Source organism: Hemicordylus capensis, chromosome 2 (genome assembly GCF_027244095.1).
Source record: "Hemicordylus capensis ecotype Gifberg chromosome 2, rHemCap1.1.pri, whole genome shotgun sequence".
NCBI classification, from domain to species: Eukaryota; Metazoa; Chordata; class Lepidosauria; order Squamata; family Cordylidae; genus Hemicordylus; species Hemicordylus capensis.
In genome coordinates this window covers 199,627,891-199,655,309 of record NC_069658.1, presented here as the reverse complement: position 1 = coordinate 199,655,309, position 27,419 = coordinate 199,627,891, and the positions used below count along the sequence as shown (strand labels likewise).

The following is a 27,419-nucleotide window of genomic DNA, read 5'->3' as shown; positions in this document are numbered from 1 at the left end:
CTGCCCTGAGGAGCTCTCAGTCTAAAGAGCTGCAAGAGAGGCAGCAAAGGAAAGGGTGGGCAGGAGAAAGCAGGGGGGAAAACATGCAATCATCTCATATTCTTAAGCCTCTCTCTGCTCATTCCCAGCTAGACCATTCTAACTGCTCTGCTCTAAGGACCTCAGCCAGAGACCCTCTGCCTACGATACCCTTCTGTGATATTAGGCCAGCTCAGCTGATCACTGCTGCACACCTCATTGCCATCATCACCAAGTTCCTTCGTGCATTATCATTAAATATTTGCACAGACCTACTTAATTTTGGATAATTTACTCAACATTGCAGATTATGGCACCATGTGCCTTATGGATTATGGTGCATGGCTATGCCTCATAATCTGCACATGGCAGCAGCTGCACCCTACCTTGATCTCCTGTCTGTCCGCTAGAGATGTGCACGGAACTGGTTCAATGGTGGTGGGTGTCGTGCTTTAAGGGCGGGGGAGGGTGCACTTCCCCCCCCCACTCCCCCCCCGCCAGTGTCCGTTATGTGAATAGCCCATCGGGGCGGCAGCGTACCTCCCTGCTGCCCCCGTTTTTCGGATATGACTGGAAGTCGCTGATGTGTGTTTGTGCCGGCGGGCGCAGGCGCGCCAGCGACTTCCGGTCATATCTGGAAAACAGGGGCAACCGGGTGGCAGGGAGGTACGCTGCCGCCCCGATGGGCTAATAAAAAAACGGAGGCTGGCGGGGGGGGAGTGGCGGGAGGGGTAAGTGCACCCTCCCCCGCTCTTAAAGCCCCACCCGCGCTGCCTTCAAGCCTCCCCACCGCGGTTCCATGCACATCCCTACTGTCCGCACTAGAGGGATCAGAGTACGGAACAAGCATAGGCTGTGCAAATCAAACAGCAGAAATCTCACACTGAGACAGTGCCACCCCCACCCCGCAAGTCACAGTTTTGAAAGGCTCCCGCATTTTGAAGGCCTTGTTACACAATTTTCTGACATTCTAGTTGAGCGTGAGAATCCTGAACTGAGAATATAGGAAGCTGCCATCAGGACATTCCCTTATTTTGGATTGTTTCGCAATGAAGTGGGTGTCAATGAGAAATGACAAATCGCCTTATGGCATTTTAAGGGCAAAGACAGTGATTGTAGCATAAGCTCTGTGGACCACAGGCCATTTCACCAGATACATAAATGTCACCCTCTTCATTGAGGAATGCACTTCATATGCATCTGATGAAGCCAGCTGTCGATCAAGAGAATGTATGCTAAAACAAATGTCTTCATCTTCAGGGTGCCACAAGAAACATTGTTGTTCTTTCTGCCACCAACGAACATGGCCACCCCTCTGAAAGAGAAACGAAGAGATGGGAGGGGTGGGATGTGGTGATATTTCTATGCTTTCCTGTGCAACCATGATTTTTATTTTAAGAAGTTAAGATCATCAGAATGCCAATTTCTTTTCTAGATATCAGACTCTATACTTGTGCGTCAGCGCTTTAGTTATATACAACACACAGGGTTCTGGAATGCCATGAGCTGAAGGATTAGACACACTACCCTAGAGGTTTCTGACAACTTTGAAAAGAGAGATGGGGGCCCAGACTCACTCCAAATAAGATGCAATATAAGCGCACGAGCGCAAGACTGGTCGGAACATGATGCGGCGGGTGAAGCCTGTTTTTATGTTGCACTGGGTCAAACGTTTGAGATCCACATTGTAGAGGCAATCGTTCAGACGGAAGGTATGGTTCCACATGCCCCGCTGAAAAGCAGACACAAGCTCCTCTGCAACAGACTGTGGGGAGAAAACAGCAGAAGTTCTTCCATCCTCCAGCCACCAAATACCCCTAGATCCTTATTTCCACATTGTGACTTTCCCACTTAAGTGGGGTACTTATCCTACACATCAGCCTTGCAGTAGGCTGGTTATGGCCCCTGCCACACCTGGCCATGGTCCAGTCTACAAGAAGGCAGAATAAGCATATTGTGGTTGCTGGGCTATTTCCTTTTCTTCTGGACCTTGCAAAATAGTCAACCTGAAACTGCATCAAGTATCACTCCCCTGCTCTCCTCCTCCACACTTGGAAGGGCTCCTGTGATTTTAACAAATACATGACAGATAAGTATTTAACAGATGCAGCTTCTCTTGGCATGGGGGTGCTGAAATGGAGAAAGCTTCACCGGTTGAATTTCTGCCCATTATCCACACAAAGGAAGGGATAATGAGGTCCACCCCGCAGATAATGAGGTCCACCTGTATGTTAAAAAAATGTTTCAGAGCCAGGGCAAGGAATGCATGCAAGTCTGTGTGTGGAAGTATCTGTGTGTGAGGGGAGTGTGTGATATTATTTGCACAGGAGCAAGAGAAAGGGGAATGCCAAGAATGTTTCATTTTTCACCTTATTCTTAGTTCTTCTGCTCCAAAATCACAGGGGTGAGGAGAGAAGGCAGGGGCCCTGGGGCTCATCTTCACTTCTTCTCCTAGGGCCCACTTCAGCCTTGCTATGCCCCTGCCTTCATTCATAATGCCCTAATTTGGTGGTTCTCAAAGTGTGGTTAGGGGGCCACAAATGGTTCACAAGCCCCTTCCAGATGGTCCGCAGAAGGGTTCTGCAACCTGAAAATATATTTAATTCACCCTACATTTGTTTTTTAATGCGTTTTATTTATATGAGTTATGTGCTTTGATTTGCAGAACAAAAATGTTTATTAAGTGGTCCACCAGGACCCCAAGCAATTACCAAGTGATCCATGGAAAGAAAGAAAAATTGAGAATCTCTGCCGTAATGGTTAGGGCCTGCCCTCTTTCCCTTCCACTATATACTGACAGTAACATAATGGCTTGTCCACAAGGCTTCTTCATCAACCTACATTATGAGAGCCAGTATGATGTAGCAGTTAGCATGCTGGACTAGGAACAGGGAGACCTGATTAAAATCTCTACTCAGCCATGAAGCTCACTGGGTAACTATGAGCCAATCCCTATGAGCTCAAACTACCACACTGGGTTGTTGTGAAGATAAAATGCTGTGGTGAGCGGGAGAGTGTTGAATGCTGTACCCATCTTAACCATAGAGTCGGGGGAAGGAGTAGCCCAGCAGCAGGGAGGTTTCCTAATGCACCACACTGCTTGTCCCCTGCTAACCTGGCAAAGAGGCACCTTTTTAAAGTGGTGAGTCTCTTTATTCAGTAGGGAGAGAGCAACTGGCCCTATCCACCCCCAGCACAGTACCACCAGTTGCTGGTGTCTATCTTGTGTTTCTTTTTAGATTGTGAGCCCTTTGGGGAGAGAGATCCATTTTATTTATTATTTCTCTATGCAAACCACTTTGAACACTTTTGTTAAAAAGCAGTACAGTAATCCCTCGACCTACGAACTACTCGACTTACGTTGTTTTCGAGTTACGAGAGACAAAAAAGACCGGAAGTAGTTGCCGGTTTAGATTCAGCTTACTCTACCTACGAATTTTTAGATGCGGCTTCCTCGAATTACGAATGTTTTCAGACTTCCGTGGTGCGCTCCTCGACTTACGAAAATTTCGACCTCCGAATGTGCGTTCGGAATGGATTATTTACGTAAGTCGCGGGACCACTGTATATAAATATTTGTTGTTGTTTGGGGAAGGGTGGGATAGAAATGTTACTACTACATTAAGGCCACAGTCCTATGCACACTTGCTTAGAAGAAAGTCCCACTAAAATCAGTGTGACTTACTTATAAATAGGCATGCATAGGCTTGGGTTGCCCAATCCACTCCATCATTTGGAAATCACTGTTCTATACCTGAAATACTAGAGAGGCTAAAAGGGACCACTAGTACAATAGTACAACAATACCTACCCCACCCCCAACGCCACTGCAATCCAGAGAAATGTAGGTGTTCCTAAATCCTATAGATTTCAATAGGTTTACATTCTAGTTTTTTCTGGATTGCTTCTATAATCTTCAGTTAAATTTGGAGGGAAAGTGAGGAGTCAAACCAAGCGCTGGGATTTCTTCATAAACACATTCTGTATGTATATCTTCTTATGCACTTACCTTTGAGTATTTTATCCATTCCCCAAATTCCATCCAGTAAACCTCCCACTCTGCAGGAAAGTAGGGGTTGCATTGAGGGTCACTGCTATTGGACAGACGCCGAATTCGTCTGTATGATGAAAAAAGTGTGAGCTTCAGGGTTTCAAAGTTTAAGATATTATGGTCGTCAGTTCTGCAAGGCAAGTAGCAGAAGCATCCTATCAGAGTAGTTAAATATATATCTGGTGGCCTTAAAAAAAGCCAGTCCTTAGCAAGAAAGAAAGAAAGAAAGAAAGAAAGAAAGAAAGAAAGAAAGAAAGAAAGAAAGAAAGAAAGAAAGAAGCACTTTGCACCACCAGATTCTTCTGAAAGTGGAGGAAATTGATGCTTTTGAGCATGATTCTCTAAGGAAGGTTGTATGTCAGCCCCCAAACTGGACCACTGTAATGCACTCTGTCTGGGATTGCCTTTCAAGATGGTTTAGAAACTTCAACTGGTGCAGAATGTGGCTGCTCAGATACTTGTGAGTAGGAGTAGCTCTTCCATGAGGCAAGATGAGGCATTCACCTCAGGCAGCAGGTTATTTGGGCACCAGCAAGATGCCCTCCTGCTCCCTGGTGGTTGTTGTGGTCTAAGCAAAAGGAGTGGAAAGTGCACCAGTGTTCCCTGTAACAGGGACACCCAGATGTTGCTGACTACAACTCCCGTCACCCCCAGCCAAAGGCCATTGCAGCTGGGGATGATGGGAGTTGTAGTCAACATCTGGGAATTCCTGTAACAGGGAACACTGAGGTGCACACAAGAGAGGCAGCATTTGGCACCAATACCTTGATGTGCTCCTGCCTGTGGGAATCCAGTGCTATGGCAGTGGCCCTCCAGTCCTGTACCAGCAGCACTGGTTTCATGTTCCTTTCTGGGCCAAATCAAAGCACTGAGTCTTCCCCCAACTTTCTACCCTCTAGGAGTCCTCTCTGTATCAGCTGATTTGGTGAAAACCTTGAACACATGGCAAAGGATTCTGGGAGCATGATCGAATTGGTTGTAGTTGGTTGATGTGGGGCTCTAACCAGACATGTTGTGGTTCATACTTAGTCTGCTTGAACTGAGAAATGTGACCTAAAACAGGAGTAGAGGATGGTCTGATGATGGTCCACCAAGAACTTGCTCATTATTGGCATTCTTGCAAAAATGTCTGGACTAGGTGGTCATGGGTCTGAACCAGCAATGCATTAGTTATGCTCTTAAGGAAGCTCTTATGGAGTCGCTCTGGGAAGAGCATCTAGGTTCCAAGTTCCCTCCCTGGCATCTCCAAGACAGGGCTGAGAGAGATTCCTGCCTGAAACCTTGGAGAAGTTGCTGCCAGCCTGTGTTGACAATACTGAGCTAGATGGACGAGTGGTCTGACTCAGTATAGCTTCCTATGTTCCTATGTAAGAGTGCAGACTGCATCACAGTCTGTGTGAAGCTTTGCATTGTGTCATATGCAGACTCTCCCCTGAGGAAGGGGCTTTTCACCTCAAAATATGATGAAACTTGGGGTTTCCCCCCCCAATTAATCATCCCTGCACTGTTCCTGCTTTTCCATTCTGTTGTTGTTGGTGTGGTGCTTCCCTTCTTGTTTGGTTTCATCTGAATCACTTTAACACAGATTTGTTATTCTTTAACTGTGAAAAGATCCTAAGTAAGCACTCTTGCTTTGTAAGTTAAAAATATGTTATCCAGTTATGGAGATTCTAGCAACAAAAACAAAAGCAGACCTTGAAGGCCTGAGATTAGCCCATCCCTGACCTAGAATACACTCAACACTCAGCACAAGAAGATGGGGAGCAATGGGCAAGCTATCTTTCAGAGAACCACAGAGCTCCCTGGAATACGGTCTGAAAATGTTTGAGTGACTGGATTTTTTTTTAAGAGGCAGCAGAGCTCAGAGCTATCTTGTAAGACATCCCCAATTACTTGAAGACCTGGCCCGTAATCCCAGATGGATGGGGGAAAGTCCTGATTACACAGTGAATGCTGAGAGATTCTCCTTTGTTATTGCTCCACAGGCCTCGCCCAAGCCTCTCCAGTGCCCAAGGTGCCTGAGTGAGCTGCCATCCCCATTTGTGTTCTTGCCGTGCACACAGAATGCATCCTGCCCAGTCTTTCCACCCCTCCCAAGCTTGCACCCTCCAGGCAACCTCCCCCTCCCTGCCTCGCTTGAAGTGCACTCTGTGCATTCCCTGCTCCATCCATCCTGAAGTGCACCTGCTATGCCAACCTTCCCCTCCCAACCCAAACTGCACTTATGAAGGTATTCCCCTTCTCTGCCCAGCTTGACTCCATTTTGCTTGGTGGCTGAGGCAGAAGCTATTCCTCTGCCTCCTTTTCCTGCAGCTGCTTGCTCCAGTCTCTCTGCCTTTTCAAAAGGGAACGGATCGATTCGCAGCGTGTGGTGAACTTCACACCTCTGACTACTCCATTCCCTGCCTTGCAGGGCCTGGGACTTGGAAGAGCAGCATGGGAACTGCAGCAGGGAACTACTTCCACGCCCCCCCCCCACCTGCCTGATTAATTAAATTAATTAATTAATTGCATTTATAAACCACCCCATCCAAAGGCTCTGGGCAATGTACAACAACTTTAAAAAGACTAGGCTTGAGCTCGAAAAGGCTCCACCATGTTTCGGCAGCGGTGGGGGTGGCTCCTTAAGGGCAGGGGAGGGTGCACTTACCCCTCCTGCCGCTTCCCCCCCCACTGGCGCTCCGTTTTTACCAACACCCATGGGGCGGCAGCGTAACTCCCTGCCGCCCCTTCCGTCGCCATAAGTCGCCGTAAGTACCGTCTGCACGTGCGCCTATCGCGTGCGCGCACATGTCTGTCTGCCGTGCAAGCGCGCGCACATGCAGCCGGTACTTCCGGTGACTTGTGGCGATGAAAGGGGGAAGGGGCGGCAGGGAGGTACGCTGCCGCCCCATGGGTGTTGGTAAAAACGGAGCACTGGTGGGGGGAAAGCGGCGGGATGGGTAAGTGCAACCTCCCCCGCCCTTAAAGGACCACCCCCCACCAAAACCCGAAACAGCCTTGGCTTCCGAAATATTTCGGAGGCCTCTATAATGGCCTATGAAACATTTCAGACTAAAAAGCCTAAAAAGACCTTTCAACTTTAAAAAGACATAAAAACACACAATTCAAAACACAGTGCTAAAAACAATATAAAACCAATTAAAGCCAATTAAGTTACTTTAAAAAACACTTTACGAACCTTGGAAGGCCAGGCCAAACAAATAAGTTTTTAGGGCTCTCTTAAAGGCTGACAACGAGCTTAAACTGTGGATATCTGAAGGGAATGCATTCCATCGGCCAAGAGCAGCTACAGAAAAGTATTGGTGGTAACTGGAGACGGACCTCTCCAGATGACCTCAACAAGCAATGGGGATCATACCGAAGAAGGCGCTCTCTAAAGCAACCCGGACCCAAGCCGTTCAGAGCTTTAAAGGTAATAACCAGCACTTTGTATTGTATTTCGCCCGGAAACATATCAGCAGCCAGTGCAACTGTTTTAAGACAGACATAATATGGTCTCTCTGGGTTACCCCAGAGACCAATCTGGCTGCCACATTTTGAACTAACTGACGTTTCCAAACCATGTACAAAGGTAGCTCCACGTAGAGCGCATTGCAGTAGTCGAACCTGGAAGTTACCAGCTGATGCACCACTGTTTTGAGATCGTTCTCTTCAAGGAATAGACGCAGCTGTCAAATCAGCTTGATAGAAAGCGCTCCTGGCTATAGCCTCCACCTGAGATACCAGGGTGAGGCCTAGATCCAAGAGCATTCCCAAGCTGCGTACCTGTTCCTTCTGGGGGAGTGTAACCCCATCCAGCACCAGAAAATCTAACTCATGTCTTAAATTCTGATCCCCCACAATGAGCACCTCTGTCTTGCTTGGATTCAGCTTCAATCTGTAATCCCACATCCAGCCCATTACTGCTGTAGGCAGACATTTAGGGAGTGAATGCCATTTCCTGATGATGATGATGATGATGATGATGATGATAAGGAGAAAAAGATTTAGGTGTAATCAGCATACTGATAACACCCTGCACCAAATCTCCTGATGATCTCACCCAGCGGTTTCATGTAAATATTAAAAAAGATTGGTGACAGAATGGAGCCCTGAGGGACTCCATATAATAGCTCCCGTTTTAAAGAGGAACTGTCTCCAAGCTCCACCATCTGGAATCTGCCTGAGAGATAGGAGCAGAAACACTGCAAAGAAGTGCCTCCTATCCCCAATTCCTCCAGGCGATCCAGAAGAATACCATGGTCGATGGTATCAAACGCCGGCACGAGATCAAAAAGAACCAACAGAGTCACCCTCTGTCGATTCCGTGGTAAAGGTCATCCATCAGGCTGACCAAGGCAGACTCAACCCCGCAGTCCACTCTAAAGCCAGTTTGAAATGGGTCTAGATAATCGGTTTCCTCCAAAACCACCTGGAGCTGGTTATCCACCACTCTCTCAATCACCTTACCCAACCATGAGAGATTGGACCGGCCTATAACTGTCCATCACTGAGGGATATAGGGAAGGCTTCTTAAGAAGTGGTCTAATCACTGATTCCTTCAAACAAGGAGGCATCCTACCCTCCCTCAGCGATGAGTTAATGATATTAACTAGGCCATTTCCAACAATCTCCCTGCTAGATAGAAGCAGCTAAGTCGGGCAAGGATCCAGAGAACAAGTGGTAGGCCGCACCACCCCAAGCAGCTTGTCCACATCATCAGGCATCACAGATTGAAACTGATCCAATCTAATATTGCAAGAGGGATTGCTGGACACCCCCTTAATAGACTCGGCAGAAACAGTGGAGTCCAAGTCAGCCCAAATACAGACTTTGTCCGTAAAGAACCCATTAAAAGCATCACAGCAGAACAAAGTCCCCGGGGATTGGTTTGAATTGGAAGGAGCCTGAATCAAACTCCCCACAACCCGGGACAGCTCTGCAGGACGCGAACCTGCAGAAGCAATGCGCACAGACCAGAATTGCTTTTTTGCCACACGCACCACCTCTGCACAAACCTTCAAATGGGCTCTATGCCGTGTCCTGTCAATTTCCAGCCGCGTTCTACTCCACTTGCGCTCCAGCCACCTACCTTACTGCTTCAGACCCCACAACTTCTCTGTATACCAAGGGGCCACTTTTAAAGCAGATCCGAAGGGATGCTTAGGAGCAATCATGTCTGCTGCCCTAGTGAGTTTCCTATTCCAGGTTCCCACCGGGGCATCGACAGAATCACTGGCAGAACCCACATCAAAACCCTCCAAGGCTTTTTGGAATCCTACTGGGTCCAGCAGCCATCTCAGGCAAACTATCTTAATAGGCCCTCCATCCCTGTAGGGCTGGGTTGTGGCTGTGATAATGGGGCACTCACCAGGGCACGTGCTGGAAGATATGGGCTGGCGGATTTGCCACCTCCAGCAATCTGCCACCTAAGGTGGCTGCTTCACCTACTTCGTTCACCCTGAGCTTAATATACTTTGGATCTGAACCTGGCCCCAGGACCCTTTCCTAACCAAAGCGGGAAGGTGCAAGAGAGGTGGTCCTTACCTGTTCTTCAGATGCGCCGAGACGAACGTCTTGGTACAGTAGAGCTTCTCCAAGTGGTGTTGAGCCGAGAAGCTGAAACTGAGCCAGACACAGTCTTTCCAGTTCTGCCACTGCCAGTGGTAGGGGAAGGGGGTGTGATGCTGTGGACACTGTTCCTCCAGTGGGCACTGCCCTAGTAGGAATTTGTCGCAGATCAGCACTCCATCCCTCTGGTGCACATGATATGGCACAGTGCCCGATGGCCTCAGGATTGGAAACCCCAGCAACACATCCTGTGAGGAGCTGTGGCCTAGCTCTGTCTGAGAGCATTCTGGACTTTCTGCCATCTGGAGACAATAAACAGAGGCCAGAATCTTATGGCTGAAGAGCCAGGGGGATTTCTCTCTGGCAGGCCCACTGAAAGGGTGTCCTGCTTCAGTCCTATCCCCCAACAATCTTCCTAGTCATGTTATCTGCCCTGCTCTGTTTTGAAGCACAGCCATGCACACTCCCTTCGCTAACACGGCATGTTGGTTTTGCTTTCAGTTCCAAGTGTTTCCTTTTGTTTCTCATAAGTCACTGGTTTCCTGTCAGCTGGTTTCAATTTGTCGACTTTGTATTGTTGTTACTGCTCCTGCATTACAGCAGTGTACTTGAAGACTCTAAACCTTTAATCAGAGGTTTAGCAGGGGCATTTCCCCCCCCTTAACTTATGGTGCAGGGGTGCAAACAGAGGGAAAGCTTGAGGAGCAGCTCCTCACAAATTGTTGGTGGGTGAGAAGGAAGGAAAGACACTTTTTGGAGGGTGCAAAAAATGTTTTGGAGAATGAAGATATGGGTTATTAGATGGGTTTTCTTCTTCTTCAAGAAAACGAGAGGGAGATGCTTAGTGGGGGGATCTGCACCCCTAAGCATTGTGCACAAATTCCTTTCAGGTTTTCTAGGCGATGCTAGGGTTAATAATTTCTAGTTTCCAAGCTGAAATACCACATTATTATGGATTTTGTTTTTTAAGAAAAGAATTATTACCAGGAAGTGTGTGTGTGTGTGTGGTTTTTTCTAATATCAAACTAACATTGCTACTTCTCTGGAAACCTTCTCCTTAGCAACAGACATAAAATCAGAGAGAGTTGGAAAGAAAACCAAATCTTTTATCTAATCTGCTGCAATGGCAATGTCATCTAGGGTAGCATCACTCACATGCCTTCAACTTCACCCTGTGCAATCATGCTTGCTCACATAGATGTATACTACACATGTATTTATGCTTTGGGCTCCCTCAGTGGAATCTGCATGAAACTGCATCTGCAAGCATAAATAATAAATGGACTGCAGTCTAGATGGAGGCAAATGTCAGGGTATCCCAGAGAAGCAACAGACTCTTGAGGCAAATAAAATCTTTATTTTATTTTTGAAATAAAATAAAGGGTTTTTTTTTGTAAAGCAGAGGCACAATGTAAACTGTGGTATTTGGCAACCTTGATACCATCACAGTTACACAGGGAGTGTGGGCAGCTCTTGGGACAAGATACAGCAGGAGGAAGAGTTTAGGAGTGAAGGCCTAGTGGTTGGTACGCCTTGAAATGTGTGAGGAAAGAGGGGCAGAAGAGAGAGAAAGAGTGTAAAGGGACGGAGGGTAAAGAGCAGCTTAATACCTGTCCTGTTTATGCTGATTTGCACGTGATGCCAAAGAGGAATAATTTCTCAGCCACAAAGGTTTTGCTAAAACTGGGGCTAGCAAAAAAATAAACACAGAAGTGCTAGCCTGGCACCAGATCCCAACGTCTATGGCACTCCTCATGCCCACAGAGGAGCCCGAGGTTTCCCAGGCAGTCCGGTGCAGGGCAATGGCCCAGCCTCAGTAGCTCGAGGATTCTGCCCTGGGGTCCAGGAACTCTCCGGCTGCTAAGCACTGGGACTGACTAGGGCAGGCAGGGTCAGCTCATCCACCTAGGTAGTGCCTAGGGCGCCAATTTTGCGGAGTACGGGTGCCAAGCAAATGCATCATGTTTTTGGTGGGCGCAGGCCTCAGACTGGAATTCCAAATTAACAGCAGCATCTTTTCATCTCTGAAATGTTAGTTTTGCCCCCATAATAGACTGAGAACTCTCTCCCACTGTATCCCCAAACCAGCGTGGGCTAGTCATTCACGGGCAATCTGCATGATCTGGTCACTCAGCCTGGTGAATGAGCAGCCTGTGTGGCTCAAATTAAAGTCAGGACTCTACACTTCTTGGCTGGGGGGGGGCGGGGGCGCCAAAGTCAAACTTCACCTATGGTACCAAAAACCCTAGGGCCGGCTCTGGTGGGAGGCCCACCCTTAGAGTAATCCAAAGGCTCTGGGTACCAAGAGCATCCAGGGTAGGTCTCCTTTCAATAGGCCTACACAAAGACCACCTTAAGTGGTGCAGCTGGGAAATACTTGACTAACAGGCCAAAGTTTACCAGGTCAAATCCCCGCTGGTATGTTTCCCAGACTATGGGAAACACCTATATCGCTCAGCAGCAAAATAGGAAGATGCTGAAAGGCATCATCTCATACTGTGCGGGAGGAGGCAATGGTCAACTCCTCCTGTATTCTACCAAAGATAACCACAGGACTCTGTGGGCACCAGGAGTTGAAATCGACTTGACGGCACACTTTACTTTACACAAAGAGAAGGATTCTGGATACTGCAGTGCAAGGTTCTAACTTCAGGACTCAACAGTCCAGAGATTTAGCTTATGGCAAAAGGTTTGAGCACACAGGCAGGTGCTTAGCAGGACAGGCTCTTGGGCAGTGGCAAGTTACTCTTTCCACCAAATGTCCACATCAAAAGACTTCAGCAAAGAAGTAGCTAGCAAGCCAGCCCGCCCGCCCACCCTTGTGTCTAGCGGACAGGAACTTTATGGAGTTCTGTCTTCAGCAAAGTTCCAAAGATGGGGAAAATCAGACCTACAAAGGGGAAGGGCCTTTTTAAGACTCTTTTAAGAGGCCCGTGGGCAGAGTGTTCATTTGAGCCTCCCTCTTTCTTCTCTGTAGCCGACATACTGCACAATGTTATACATGCGGTACAATGTAATGTTTATGCAGTTGTGCAAGAATATTAATGCGCAAACCCAAAAACTGTGTAAACTGAGTTGTGCCACAGTGCAGCCATTATACTTAATGGCCACACTGTCACTCAACTTCGTTTGTGTAATTTTTGCACTTCCGCAACAGTTCTCTTGCTCAACTGCACAAACGTTTCATTCCATTGCATGCATACCATTGTACAGTATATCAGCCACTGCATCCTGTGTCAGTGTAATAACCCCAAATACTGAAATAATTCTTGGTCCTGGGTTCATATTTTAACTTATTCATTTTACTGCCTTGAATGAAAAGAATCAATCTAGTCATTTCAAATACTGAACCATACTTTTGATGGGGCCCTCCGCCATTTGTGGGGCCCAGAACAATGCCCTCCCCTGAAAAGGGGGCATTCAGATACTGGGAGAAGGTATGGATGAGGTAGTGGCTATTCAAAGGAAGAATAGAACAAAAGGGCCCTATTGTGCCTAGTCTAATCGACATAACTGATTTGGGATTTAACCTTCTGCCCAGTCCAATTCCATGGCAAAGAGCCCACAGGTCTGGTAACTAATGAGGCAAGGCAGGATTGGTCAGAATAGCACCATGGACAAGCTGATCAGAGGCATACTGATTCTCTGCAGTTGCCCCAAAGCTGTGGAATGCACTTCCTGCTGAGATTAGAGCTGCTCCATCCCTGTTGGCCTTTAGGAAACAACTGAAGACACATCTCTTCAGCCAAGCGTTTTAGCAATTTAGGGGTTTTTATGGGTAGCTACTTTAATTTGAGCTTTTATGTGTTTTAAATTGTTTTCAAACGTCTTGGTTTGTTTTAATGTTGTAAACCGCCTAGAGACTTCGGTAGTGGGCGGAATACATATATGCTAAATAAACAAACAAACAGCAGCAGACTGAGTTCTTAAATATCTCTCCGCTCAGTCTACCCCGGATGGCCTCTGCCTCCCTGCCTGGGGAACAGCAGACTTCGAGGCAGCCCTGTGGCCTGGCTGGCACTCTTCCTCCTCTCCAGCTCATCCTGCCTTTACGCAGGGTTGTCAGTGCCGACATGCAGATGTCAGGGAGAGTGATGAAAGGGGAGGAGTCAGCTCTCCCCAGGGCTTGGGTTCGGAGGGTTTTGCTTTGAGGGTTCAGACTTCACGGGTGCTGTCTTGAGGGGCTCCATCTCTGGACTTCTCTGGCCATGAAGGCTGTTCCATCCACTCTCACTGGGAGAGTGGATTGTTTAGCTAAGGAGGCTAATCCCATTTTGAGGGTTAGGTCAAGCACTCCAGTATCACAGTTTCCATGAACATTACCCCTGCAATATTAGTGGGCCTTCTGGATTTCATTTCTTGAACTTTCCTAGCAGTGTAATCTACGCAAAATGACTTTGCCTGGTCAATGAAAGGCCTCACCTACAAGTATTAAATGACTGAAGCTTTTCTTCGCAAGTGGTTGGAATAGCTGCACCTGCTAAATTCTCTGCATCAGGCTATTATTCAAATGCATTGAAGCCGGGACCCACTGTCTTCCCCTAACTGCTTGCTTTGGAGAGGATAACTGCTCCACAGCAACTAGGGGAAGTAAGTGGTAGGCCTGTATGGATGAAGCAGCCTGTTTTCACAGACCACTTTGAAACTTCTAGAATGTCACCCACTTCCCTTGGCCTCTCTGGCCCAGTTTTGAGGAGGAGGGATGCTTTGCTTTGAGCCCAACCCTTCAGCTGCATGAAATTTCATGTTGCCCTCCACCTTCACTCAAAAATTACTTATCAGACCCAGAAGTAGTCAGGAAAAAGGCCTCTACTCTTCCTCTTCACAATTTTTTTTCATTTTCCCAAGTCCTAGGAATGACATGAATGCTCCCGGGATTTGTAGTCTTTTCTGAGGCTGCAGTCATTGCTGCAGCCTCAGCAAAGACTACAAATCCTAGGACCACCTACACATTTCCAGGACTCCAATGGAAAATTCACTTTAGTCCAAAGTGGGTTGAGGTGGGCCAAATCTGAATAATGCCCCCAACTCCTGGAGTTTTGCAAAGTCTTAGCGTAGGGCTACACAACTTTGGTCCTGCTATTTGTTTTGGACTACCATTATCTCCAGTAGCTGATAGTCATAGATGATGGTAGTACAACATCTAAAGGAGGATTGAAGTTGTGCAACCTGCCCTAGTGAGTGAGGGAGCGAACATGGGTGGAAGGCACATGTATCTTGTCTCAGTGCCTCAAAGCATTTACATGTAAAGGCCTTGTCTCTTTGCAACTGTTGATGTTTGCTATGTGGGGCACATCTGTACCAACCTACCTTTTCAATACCAATCTGTCCTCGCATTAATTTTATCAGTATATTTCCTTTCTATATTTACCACAATACCATTTCCAGTGGATATCTAACTTCCCATGGTAATAAGAACAGCCCTGCTGGATCAGGTCCAAGTAACATCCATTCCAGCATCCTAGATCACAGTGGCCCACCAGATGCCTATGAGAAGCATGCCCTCTCTCTCGCTGTTGCTCCCCTGCAAATCGTATTTAGAGGCATCTTACCTCTGAAGCTGGAGTGGCTTATAGCCACCAGACTAGTAGCCATTGATAGACCTGTCCTCCATGAATATTTGTCCAAGCCCCTTTTAAAGCCAATCAAGCTAATGGCCATCACCACGCTCCATGGCAGAGAATTCCATATATTAATTATACACTGTGTGAAAAAGTACTTCCTTCTTTTGGTCCTAAATTTCCCAGCCTTCAGTTTCATGGGATGACCCGTGGTTCTAGAGTTGTGACAGAGGGAGAAAAATTTCTCTCTGTCCCCTCTCTCTACTCCATGCATCATTTTATAGACCTCTATAATGTCTCCCCATAGTCGCCTCTTTTCCAAACGAAAAAGCCCCAGATGCTGTAGCCTGGCCTCATAAGGAAGGTGTTCCAGGTCCCTGATCACCTTGGATGTCCTCTTCTGCACCTTTTCCAGTTCTACAGTGTCCTTCTTAAGCTACAGTGATCAGAACTGCATTTACTACTGCAAATGTGCCTGCACCATAGATTTGTATAAGGGCATTATAATATTAGCAATTTTATCTTCAACCGCCTTCCTAATGATTCCTAGCACGGAATTTGCCTTTTTCACATTTGCCATGCAATGAGTTAACACTTTCAATGAGCTGTCCACCATGACCCAAAATATCTCTCCTGGTCAGTCAAACCGCTGGTGTGGGGCTGCAGCGTACCTCCTTGCAGCCCCAGTCAGCATCATACCAGAAGTGGCTGACACGCATGCCCACGTGTGCTGTGTGCATGTGTGTCGGCCACTGCCGGTATGATGCTGACTGGGGCTGCAAGGAGGTATGCTGCAGCCCCGTGCCAGCAGTTTGGGGAAGAGCGCTGGTGGGGTAAAAGCAGCGGGGCAGGTAAGGGCACCCTCCCTGCCCCTTAAAGGAACCTCCCTCACCTCCTGGGAGTGCACAAACTAGTTTGTGTACATCCCTATCAGTTACCAATCCACACATGAACTTGGCTCCTTATTCTATGACTGCTAAGTTTACTCAAGAGCTTTTGATAAGGAACTTTGTCAAAAGCTTTTTGAAAGTCCAAGTATATCAACTGGATCACTTTTATCCACATGACACTCTCAAAGAACTCCAAAAGGTTAGTGAGGCAAGACTTCCCTTGCAGAAGCCATGCTGGTTCTCCTTCAGCAAGACCTGTTCTTCTATAGGTTTAACAATTTTGTCCTTAAGTATGCTTTCCATCAATTTACCCGGCACAGAAGTTAAGCTAACCAGCCTGTGATTTCCCAGATCCCCCCCTGGATCCCTTTTTAAAAATTGGAGTTAAACTAGCTACTTTCCAGTCCTCTGGTATAGAGCCTGATTGTAGGGACAAGTTACTTATTTTTGCTAGGAGATCAGCAATTTCATATTTGAATGCCTTCAGAACTCGGGTAGATGCCATCTGGCCCTGGTGACTTGTTAATTTTGAGTTTTTCAAGACAGTTTAGAGCATCTTCTCTCATCACCTCAAATTGGCCCAGTTCTAAAGCCTCCAAGCCTGAAAAATTCAGTTCCGGAGAGAGTATATGGTCAGAATCCTCCGCCATGAAGACAGATGCAAATAACTCATTCAGCTTCTCTGCAATCTCATCCTCCTTAATATTTCCTTTCACGTCCTCATCATTTAGGGTCCAATCACCTCCCTGGCAGGTTTTCTGTTTCTATTTAAATAGGTTTTTTGTTATTCCCCTTGAAACTTTTAGCTATATGCTCCTCAAACTCTCTTTTTGTATCCCTTATTCTCCCCTTGCATTTCTTTTGCCAGAGTTTATGTTCCTTACTGTTCTCTTCATCTGGGCAGGACTTCCATTTTATTTATTAATTACATTTATATCCAGCTCTTCCTCTAAGGAGCCCATAGTGGTATACCTGGTTATGTTTATCCTCAAAACAACCCTGTGAGGTAGGTTAGGCTGAGAGATGCGATTCTTCTTCCCTTTTATAGCTTCCCTGACTCTACTTCTTAGCCACGCTGGCATCCTTCTGAACTTGGTGGTACCTTTCCTCCTTCTTGGTTCCAGCTGAGCTTCTATTATTTTAAACACCATGCTTTCTGGAGTGATTTGATCCTCCTGACCTTCCCTTTCAGCTTCCTTTTTAACAGTCCCCTCATTTTTGAGACGTTTCCTCATCTGAAGTCCAATGCATCTGTGTTGGACTTCCTTGGCAGTGTTCCACTCACATAAAAGCTGAATTGGATCACAATATGGTCACTATTCCCCAATGGTTCTACAACTCTGCCATCCTGCACCAGGTCCTGGGCACCACTCAGGATTAAGTCCAAGGTTACCCTTCACTCTGGTTGGTGTCACAACCAACGGTTCTAAGGCACAGTCATTTAGCATTTCTAGAAATTTGGCCTCTCTGGTCAATATCTGAACAAGAATTTACCCAGTCTATGTAAGGGTAATTGAAGTCACCCGTTATTATAGCTCTTTCTTTGACACCTCTCTGATTTGCCTCTCCAGCTCCAGGTCACTCTCAGTGTTTTGATCCAGAGGGCAACAACACATCCCTAGTAACACATTTCCTTTCTGTCCTCCTATTGTCACTCATAATGATTCTGTGGAGGACTCCTACGTTTTCTAACTGGTTGGATTCTATCCCTTCTTTAATATGCAGTGCTACTCCACCCCCAATCCTCCATTCCCTGTCCTTTCCGTAGAGTTTATATCCAGGAATAACTGTGTCCCACTGGTTCTCACCATCTCACCAGGTTTCTGTTATGTCCACTATATCTATGTTTTCATTAGCAGCCAAGCACTCCAGCTTGGCTATCTTGGCTTGGGGGCTTTTGGCATTGGTATATAAACACCTATATGCCGAATTACCTGGAATTGGTGTGTAATTAATGGTTCCTATTTATCAGGATCAGTCCCCATTTTCTGATAACTGTCTCTGGTAAATCATTGTCCCTGCCTGAGTGAAATTTTGGGGATAACTTTTAAAAATTGTTAATGTGAAATATTAAATGAGTTTAATCCAGTTTCAGTCCCCCACCCCAAGAGATTTAGAAGTTAAATCTCTGAGTAGAGGACAGATGCATCTTGTGTAGCATGTGTAACTACACACACAATTACTAAAGCCCCATGTAGTATGTAACTTGTATGTTCCATGTGCAGCAGTTCACGATGTTCATTTTGAATTGCTGATAAAATATGGCAGAACAATCATGTTTTTTCAAGTGCAGCATTCACCATGATAATAATCCTCTTTTGTTTTTAAACCAGTGCAGAAGGAGAGACTATCTCAGAAGAATGAAAGATAGCAGAGAAGATACTTCAATCATCATTGCTTCCACACTAGCCGTTTTGTTTGAACTGTGATCCTTTGTTCACTCACTTTTACAGAGCATCCAGGCATTACTGTCAGCCTACTCCATTTCAATGTTTTCTGTATTTTTCTCCCATCATTGTTTAGACCTGATCTGTGGTGATTTTTTTCATATAACATGTAATTGCAATGCCAGCCTATCAAGTGTGAACAAAATCCTATAAAGACTTTTAAGTCTTTAATCAGAAGCATCATGTGCCTTTAATCAGAAGCATCATCCTCTGCAAGGAATAGATTATTCTGTCTCGTTGCTTTCTGTTCAGTGTGGCATCAGTGGTGAATACTGAAGCATTTCTCCTTAATTAGTGGTTCCTTTTCATCCCCCCCCTCCATTTCCCTCTCTTTTATAGCAAACCAGTGCTATTTTGTGCTAAAAGAATGAGAAGAAACCAGTAATTAAAAGATATATCCCCTTTCTTTGCACAAAACATTAAAAAATAATAATTAAGGGGCAAATAATCAGTTATTCACCAGTAATGCCAGCCACACTGAAGAGGAAGCAACTAGAAGCAGAAGACTCAAGTAGGAAGCTTCTAATTAAAGTCAGAGGGGATATTTACCAAATAGGACTGACTTCTGAGAAGACTTTGCCATATGGAATCAAGGTATTAATTCTGATTCCAATACCTCAGCAGCACTAAAGTGCTTTAGGGTTGAAGAAACCAATGTGTACTAATTGGATGTGTATGTATTGGGGGCAGGGGAATTAGGTAGCAATTCTTATTGTGGGAATAAAGTTGCTAAACAAATACAAAAATATTTCTGTTTTAGACTAGGAATTGTTGGGTGGGATCTGTCAGATTACAGTGCTTCTGCTCTACTTTTTTCTTGCTCAGATAGATAGATAAATAGATTCTGTCACAGTCTCAGACCAGCTAGAAGAAAATACAATAAAGAACCCCCAATATCAACTTATATAAGCCATATAAATTGGCCAAAAAAGGATTAAACCTATTAAATCTCATACTACTTAAACCAGAGATCTGCACTATTTGTCAAGCGAGGGTGGGGGCCACTTTGGCAAAAAGGCTTCAGTGTGGGAGCTGTTTCCCACTCTGCTGACCTCTGCACATTACTGCGCTTTTTTCAGGGCTGGGAGGGCCCTTTACGAGAGATTGAGTCCTCTTTTTAAGAGCTCTATGGGGGAAATGCTGGGAAGGGCTACGCTTCCCAGCACTCTGCACACAATTTCCAAGATGGGGCAGGGGCTGAAGAGGGCTCAGTTTCCCTTAGAAGATCCCCCCCCCTCCAGCTCCAGCTGGGCAAAGCACAGCACTGCACAGTGAGAATGGTCACCTCAGCATGGTGTGAGGGGGACTGCGCAGAATATTCAGATTCGGTCAAAGCTTCACACAGGCACAATAAACAATTAGGGGGCCACACCTAGAGGGGCCACCACTAACCCCCTTACAATGAAGAACACTGACTTAAACAGTTTGCCATGACAGGCAGACATAGCACCACAATACTCAGGAACTCTATTTGTAATACATGCATTCTGATCAGAAAGGAGAAAAGTTATACAAAACTCCTCAGACCTGCCTGGCATTTTGTGAAAAGAGGAATAAAATCGCAATGAAGATCCAAATAAAATGGTCACTACAGAAAGACATGACCCACAGTCTCGATATCCCCTGTCTTGCAAGGGCAAATACACTCACAGTGGGGAATATTCTGGAATCTTCCCTCCAAGAGGGCAGATGACAGAACATGAAAGGCCCTATGAAACTTCAGGACTGTTAAGTTTAAAAGGTACCTTGCCAAGGCAAATCCATTCCCTGAGCCCCCGTAAGGTGGATAATTAGAAACCAGACTCAAATGTCTTTGTATCTCCATATCCCAGATACGTTATTTAATTATTAGTATGGCTTTACAATAGCCAAAGGATATTAGAGCGCTAGGCATGAATCCACAAGACAACAGCTTTTCATTCAATGCCCTCCTCCAGGTACATTGAAATGTATTTACCAGAGTTAAGGTGGCCATGCCATTCGGGGGAAATATATGTTTTAACCAAAAATTGAAAACTTGTAACGTCTAGTGCAGGGTTTCTCAACGTGTGGGTCCCCAGATGTTATTGGACTTCAACTCCCATAATCCCCAGCCCCAGTGGCCTTTGGTTGGGAATTATGGGAGTTGAAGTCCAATTACATCTGGGGACCCACATGTTGAGAATCCCTGGTCTAGTGGATGGTATTTTTATCCTTGCATAATAGAGGTCTTGGTGGAAGAATTGTTTGGAGCCAATATGTGCATAGCATCGCCTACTTATCAACTGAAAACACAGAGCCAGGCCCAGGCCTCAATAGAAATTTGGCCCACCTCTAGACACAGAGCTGTATTAGAGATGCAGCTTGGGACTGAAAAAATGGCTCTCCAAAATTTATTCTGCACCACTTCAGGGGGGGCAAATTTATAATAGGCACAGAGCTGAGAACCAAACAGTAGCTGTGCTACAGCCTTTGCCACAAAAATTTATATGGCTGAGGGCATATAATATTCCCCTTTTGTACGAGAAAATCTAAGTATGGCTGAAACACTCCTCTGGGCAGTTTCTATAGCAAGATTGATTTGCGCTCTCCAGGAACCAGAAGAATGAAAAACTACCCCCAAATATGTCACCTGCTCAATAAGATTCCCACTAATTTACCACCTATGTTTAACTAGTCTCTTGGTAAAGACCATAACTTTGGTCTTATGATAATTAATACTTAAGAGTTCATTACTACAGTAAGTGGCCAGAGCCCATACCCATCACTTCAGGCCAATGGCTGTCTGAGAGAAAACCACCACAGCATATAAAAGAGTGGAGAGGGGTCTATTAGCTAATTTTGGAAGATGGAAATCTGTGCCAGCTAAACATTTAACCACAGTATAGAAATTAAACAAAAATGTGACCAAAATACAGCCTTGTTTAACTCCTTTAAGAGTTGGTACTGAGCCTGACAGGACTTGATAGTTACATCTTACCCTAAGATGGGAATTATCATAAAGGCTACAGATAAGCACTAGCAGGCACAGGTCAATGGTAACAGACTTGATTTTTCTCCACATTCTATCCTTAGGGAGGAGAACAAATGCAGATTTAAAATCAACGAAAGCAATACAAAGAGTGCCTTTAGGAGTGGCTGTATACTTTCCCACGAGATAGTGCAAGATTAACCCCGCTGATCTGAGGTTGACCAGCCAGCTCTACAGCCAGCCTGTTCATCCTCAAGGAGGTTTTCTTGCTTAATCCAATCTAATAATTTCACATAGAGATGTCGAGCACATAACTTGCTGATGACACTTATCAAGCTGACTGCACGATAATTAGCTGGGAATTTTGCATGGCCAGAACATGAGGGGTATACTCGTGGGTCAAATGGGCCGTTACCCAGAATTTGGCTTTTAAAAAGCCAATCTGGCAACAATTTGTAGATCAAGGTAAAAATGGCCAATCTCCAGTGCCTGGGAAGACACACCATATGGTCAATACAAGTGAACAGCACCACCAAAATTGGGGCCCAACATTCCAGATTAGCCTTGAGCAGCTCAGGGTGGGGGTAAAGGATATTATCACCCCCTAGGGCTTTTCCGGTCTTCAACTGGGCTTTGTTTAGCAATCTCAGAGGTAGAGAAAAGGGGCCATTCAGGTAAAATGCCTGTGTTAGTCTCGGGAAATTGTAAGTAGCCTGGTTCCACTGTATAAATGTCCCAGAAACAGGCTTCAAAAGTGTCAGCTGAAATAGAACAGTCCAATCTAGTGGCACAATTATGTAAACTATCCATTATTACATGCCAAAACATAACTGAACCATTAGCTTTTGAAGCAGTGATTACTCACTGTCTAGCATCTCTCTGAGCAAGCATAACAAGGCTTTGTATTGCTTTTTCTGTTGGAGTAGCATGTAAGGAAGGACTGACATGTTATGTTCGCTATATAATCTGTAATTCTCAATTAAAGAATTCTTCACAGTACTACACTCCTGATCAAACCAGTACTTAGAACTGGACACAAAAATTTGAGTTACCAGTTTGCTACACATCAGTGAATCCTTTTAAGGCCTGAATCAGTCCTTGAAAGGACTCAAAAATCAAATCAGGGTGTCCGCAGTTATTAAGGTACACTGTCAAAGAAAATTGTCTGAGCAAAGTAAATCTGATATGGATTTATCCACTCCAGCTGACCACTAAATACAGAAAGGCCTTATATCTGCTGCTAAATTTAGTTGGGAGTCACAGTAAAAGTATGAGGTCATTCACACAATCAAAAACTGTGTTCTACCTAATAGCGCAGCAGGAAATGACTTGACTAGCAAGCCAGAGGTCACCAGTTCGAATCCCCACTGGTATGCTCCTAGACTACAGGAAACACCTATATTTGGCAGCAGTGATATAGGAAGATGCTGAAAAGCATCATCTCGTACTGCGCAGAAGATGGCGCGGTGTAGTGGTTAGAGTGCTGGACTGGGACCGGAGAGACCTGAGTTCAAATCCCCATTCAGCCATGAAACTAGCTGGGTGACTCTGGGCCAGTCACTTCTCTCTCAGCCTAACCTACTTCACAGGGTTGTTGTGAAAGAGAAACTCAAGTATGTAGTACACCACTCTGGGCTCCTTGGAGGAAGGATAGAAATGTAATAATAATAATAATAATAATAATAATAATAATAATAATAATAAAACCCTCCTGTATTCTACCAAAGATAACCACAGGGCTCTGTGGTCACTTGGAGCTGACGACGACTCAACAGCACACTTTACCTTTTACCCAGGTTTGGGTGCTGTGTGTGTTCCCAATTTTTGTGTGGAAGCAAGGTAGGGGGGGAAACCTGGGTAGAAGTGATTGTGTGGAAGCAAGGTAGGGGGGAAACCTGGGTAGCTTTTCATCCTACCTTACTTTCACACAAGTGAAAATTGGGAGCACACAGCTCCCAAACCTGGGTAAACACAGTTTTTGATTGTGTGAATGATCTCTATATATTTTGTTCAATGGTCTTCAAATGTAACATTACTGGAAGATTGCCATTGTCCAGATGGCAGCCCACCAAAGGCCAGGACACTAAACCAAAGAGGCTACAGGAAGTTATAATGCAATCAATTGTTCTGGCCCCGGAATTCAATACAAAGCAAACCTCCAATTTTTATCCCCATCCAACACCCTTCAAAATAAAAAGATCAAGTCTGCTAAACATGTGTAGGAGACAAAGCCCACCTAATTACATCCCTTATCTTTAGGATGCCAAACAGATAGAGGATAAGCCCCATCCAATTCTGGAGAAAAGGCATGAAAACATGACTTGACTGGGCATGAAAACATGTATAAAGAGCTCTATTATCATGACCTATTTGAGCATTAACATAATAATAATAGCTATCTTGTATTATAGGGAACCAGAGAAGAGCACTTCTGCTCACTTATTTCCATTAAGGACTGAGACAGCTTCACTGATTGCTAGAAGTGTCCACACAGTCCTCTTACTACTCCTTCTCCTGGTATGCTGGTTCTTCCAATTGTTTAGCTGCAATCCCTCAGGGTAAGATGTTGCATCTTTAAGGGCCGGCTCAACACTTGACATGGAATGTCATGCTACTTCAAAATATTGGGGCTTTCCTTCTGTGGAAAATGTGGGATGCACCAGCAGTCAAAACATGTCTGTTTGTAAGAGGGAGGAACAGCCTTGTTTTTCTACATTGTGCAACTGAACCTACTGAACTATTATGTTTTGCAATCCAGTGATACTGTTAGCAAAACCACATGTTCTGCCTTGCGCTTGGGCTCAGTGACTCCCTCTTGCCCTGCAACATCCTCTTTCAGTGAATGCCACTCCCAGTGTGCTTCTACCACACTAGCATTTTTCTCCAGTACTATCCCCATTCACTCACTCCTTTATTTCTGAGAGTCCAGACGAAGTTTCTCTTAAATCATTGCATTTTCATTCTTTCCGAGTGTTCTTAAAGTGCTGGTTTGTAGCATTGTTTAGAGCTTCCATAGCAACAGTAGCACAATCTTTTCAGGTGTGTGAACAACTATTGCTTCACCTGTTTGGAAGTAAAAACAAGAGTATTGTGGCTTCTTAAAGACCAACAGATTTATTGTGGCATAAACATTTGTGAACTAGCGCCTGACTGATGATCTGGCCTCTAGTCCACAAAAGCACCCACCACAATAAACCAAATAAGTCAAGCCCAAATTATTCTGAGAAACCAGACCAAAATGAAGATTTAAGCTGCCAGGTGATACTGTTGTTTTTGTTGCAACAGACTCACTCAGCTACTTCCCTTGAACTTATTTGTAGCTGTGGCTTGCAAAGTACTTAGTGATAGTGTGTAACTTGTATTAAAGGCAAATGTTGAAATAAATCAGATAAAAGGAGTGAAATGATAAAAATTTCATCTCCTTTCCCTCCCGCCCTGAAACTATAGAAGGATAGTGGAGATGAAAGCTGCCAGTTTCCCTATATTATGTGCAGACTTCAGTGCTAGTGCACTGATACTTATAGATGGGGGGGGGATGAAATTGTCCAGTATTTTCTGCAGAGGTTCTTTACAGTTTCATTGCAAAATTGGTTAAATTGACTAACTTTTTTTTGCCATCTCCATCCATCAGCAGAAGCAAGAATGAGGTATAAGAGCTCTTAAGGTAAAAGGATTGAGTAGATGAAATTCACCCAATGCTGCTAGTAGCTGTTAAGTAGTCTAGTTAAGAGGAGAATGATTTTTCCCCTGCCCTGGAACATCAGCAGTGATAGATGTCCTTTACAGGGAAAGGTGTGGCCAGCTGAAGTGCTTCAACACAGAAGCTGCTGCAGAAGCTCTAATTAAGGGTGGTGGTGGTTGCAGTTTCCCCAGCACACCTATCCTTTTGAAGCATATGACCCAGTCCATGGGGATTACCTATTGTACAATTAGCATGGGATCAGTTTATACTGCTAAAGTCCTCTTCCTTTGTTATTGTATGAAAACATGCCACTTCCAGGAATCCAACCAATGATATTGGAAGTATTTCTAGGGGCTTTCTGTCTGAAGGAATTATCTGCCCTCTGGTGGAGAGCTCCCATGATGGCTCTGGGGAGACATCTGCCATGTCATCACCCAAGACTTTCTTTTGGTCTAGTTTCTCAGGTTAACTGGGGCTTGACTTGTTTGGAACAAGCACAGAAGAGTTTAAAAAGGAAAAAAAATGAAGTTTTAGATCATCTGCACACATTTATACATCACAAAGGCTCTAAAAGCCAGCATGGTGTAGTGGTTAGAGTGCTGGACTAGGACTGGGGAGACCCGAGTTCAAATCCCCATTCAGCCATGAGACTAGCTGGGTGACTCTGGGCCAGTCACTTCTCTCTCAGCCTAAACTACTTCACAGGGTTGTTGTGAGGAGAAATTTAAGTATGTAGTGCACAGCTCTGGGCTTCTTGGAGGAAGAGTGGGATATAAAATGGAAATGGAAATAATAATAATAATAATTAAAAAGTGCCTTTGAGTCTCCTTCCACTACTTGTATGCATGTGTGAAGATTGCCAATGTTGGACAGGAAACAGACTTTTACAGATCTGAGCTTTTCACCATGTTCAGCAATATTTGTCCCCATGCCCCACTTTTGGTTTTCATTTATTTTGTTCAGCGTCCAAACTGATTAAGTGTTCTGGGTAACTCAAGCACTTATTCACAACTGTGACATTTTAGTTGGTCCTAAAAGTAACAATAAATATGACCTGCTTAAGTGCCTCTGTTCAGGGCTCCAGCCAGCCTAAAAAGAGGGAAGGGTGTGGGAGGCAAGGGGAGGACACTTCTTGCCTCATAACAACAGCCCTGCTGGATCAGGCCCTAGGCCTATCTAGTCCAGCATCCTGTTTCACACAGCGGCCCACCGGCCACCAGATGCCTCTGAGAAGCCCATAGGCAAGAGGTGAGGGCATGCCATCTAGCGCTTGCTGTTGCTCCATGAATCTGTCAAAGCCCCCTTTTAAATCCATCCAAGCTAGTGGCCATCACTTCTCTAGGGAGAAAATGTTCTCTCTATCCACTCTCTCTACTGCATGCATGATTTTATACGCCGCCATCATGTCGCCCCGTAGTCGCCTCCATACCCACCCTCCTTGACCCTTCCTCTGCTGTGCTACACGGCTCCAAAGGGTTTTGGATTGGGGCTGGCTGCCAGCCTTGAGCTCAACTGCTCTGGCGGAAGGCACAGCATAGGGAGAAGACTTTTAAAAACTTCCTGGCAGGTATATCGCCAGACCCCCGCACGCACAACCAGGATATTATAAGCTGATATGGGCTAATGCAAGCCGATCTCCCGCCCAGCCCACTTCTCCCCCCACTTTTCTCCTCTCCTTCTCGAGGTTCCATGGGTCGGTCGCTGTCCAGAGAACATGGAAACTCACAAGACTATTTTTCAACTTTTTTTTCCTTTTAATTGGCAAGCGTGGACACCCTCCCCCGGAGTATGCAGAAACCACTACCTTATTGGTGGATGGGCCCCGTTTTCACCTCCAAACTGACAGGCACTCAATCGCCTGACTGTGCAATTAGAGGAGAGAATGAGAGCCCCTAACCAGAGATCACCCCTTTAGTCCCAACTTCCGCCGAAAAAGGCTCCACACAGACAGAACACGCTCTCTCCGCGTTCACAGGAAACGCGCCCTCCTTCCTGTTACGTAGATACAGCTGGCCCAACCAATCACTAACCGGGGACAGAAAGTTCTAATCGCTTCCCTGTTCTCCATGGAAACTGTCGCATTCTTCCGTTCCCGCCTTCCTAGGCATCGGGCTTCGGCCGGTGATCGACAGCCTTGTTTTCGAATCACAGACAGGGGCGGGGTTTCAAGGTGAGCCATGCGGTCTCGCTAGGAACTCGCTGCCTTCGGGTAATGGTGTGTGTGTGTGTGGGGCGTGGGGCGGTGTTGCCTCGTTGAAAGTGGTAGG

The 27,419-nt window shown here is 45.5% G+C and overlaps 1 protein-coding gene across 3 annotated transcripts in view; it reads right to left on the bottom strand.

The window, feature by feature from the left end:
• LOC128344582 (protein mono-ADP-ribosyltransferase TIPARP-like) overlaps positions 1-27,380 on the bottom strand; it is a 34,788-nt gene extending 7,408 nt beyond the window's left edge. For 2 of the 3 annotated variants that reach the window (XM_053295016.1, XM_053295019.1), the window contains exons 1-5: positions 26,957-27,380; positions 24,378-24,533; positions 9,599-9,924; positions 4,028-4,199; positions 1,596-1,783 (exon numbers count right to left, since the gene is read on the bottom strand). In XM_053295016.1, coding sequence (XP_053150991.1) covers positions 1,596-1,783; positions 4,028-4,199; positions 9,599-9,924 — 686 coding nt within the window. In that variant the 5' untranslated portion in view covers positions 24,378-24,533; positions 26,957-27,380. The remainder of the gene's footprint in view (positions 1-1,595; positions 1,784-4,027; positions 4,200-9,598; positions 9,925-24,377; positions 24,534-26,956) is intronic. The other variant, XM_053295017.1, reaches the window with a different exon arrangement.
• Between the last annotated feature and the right edge of the window lie 39 nt (positions 27,381-27,419).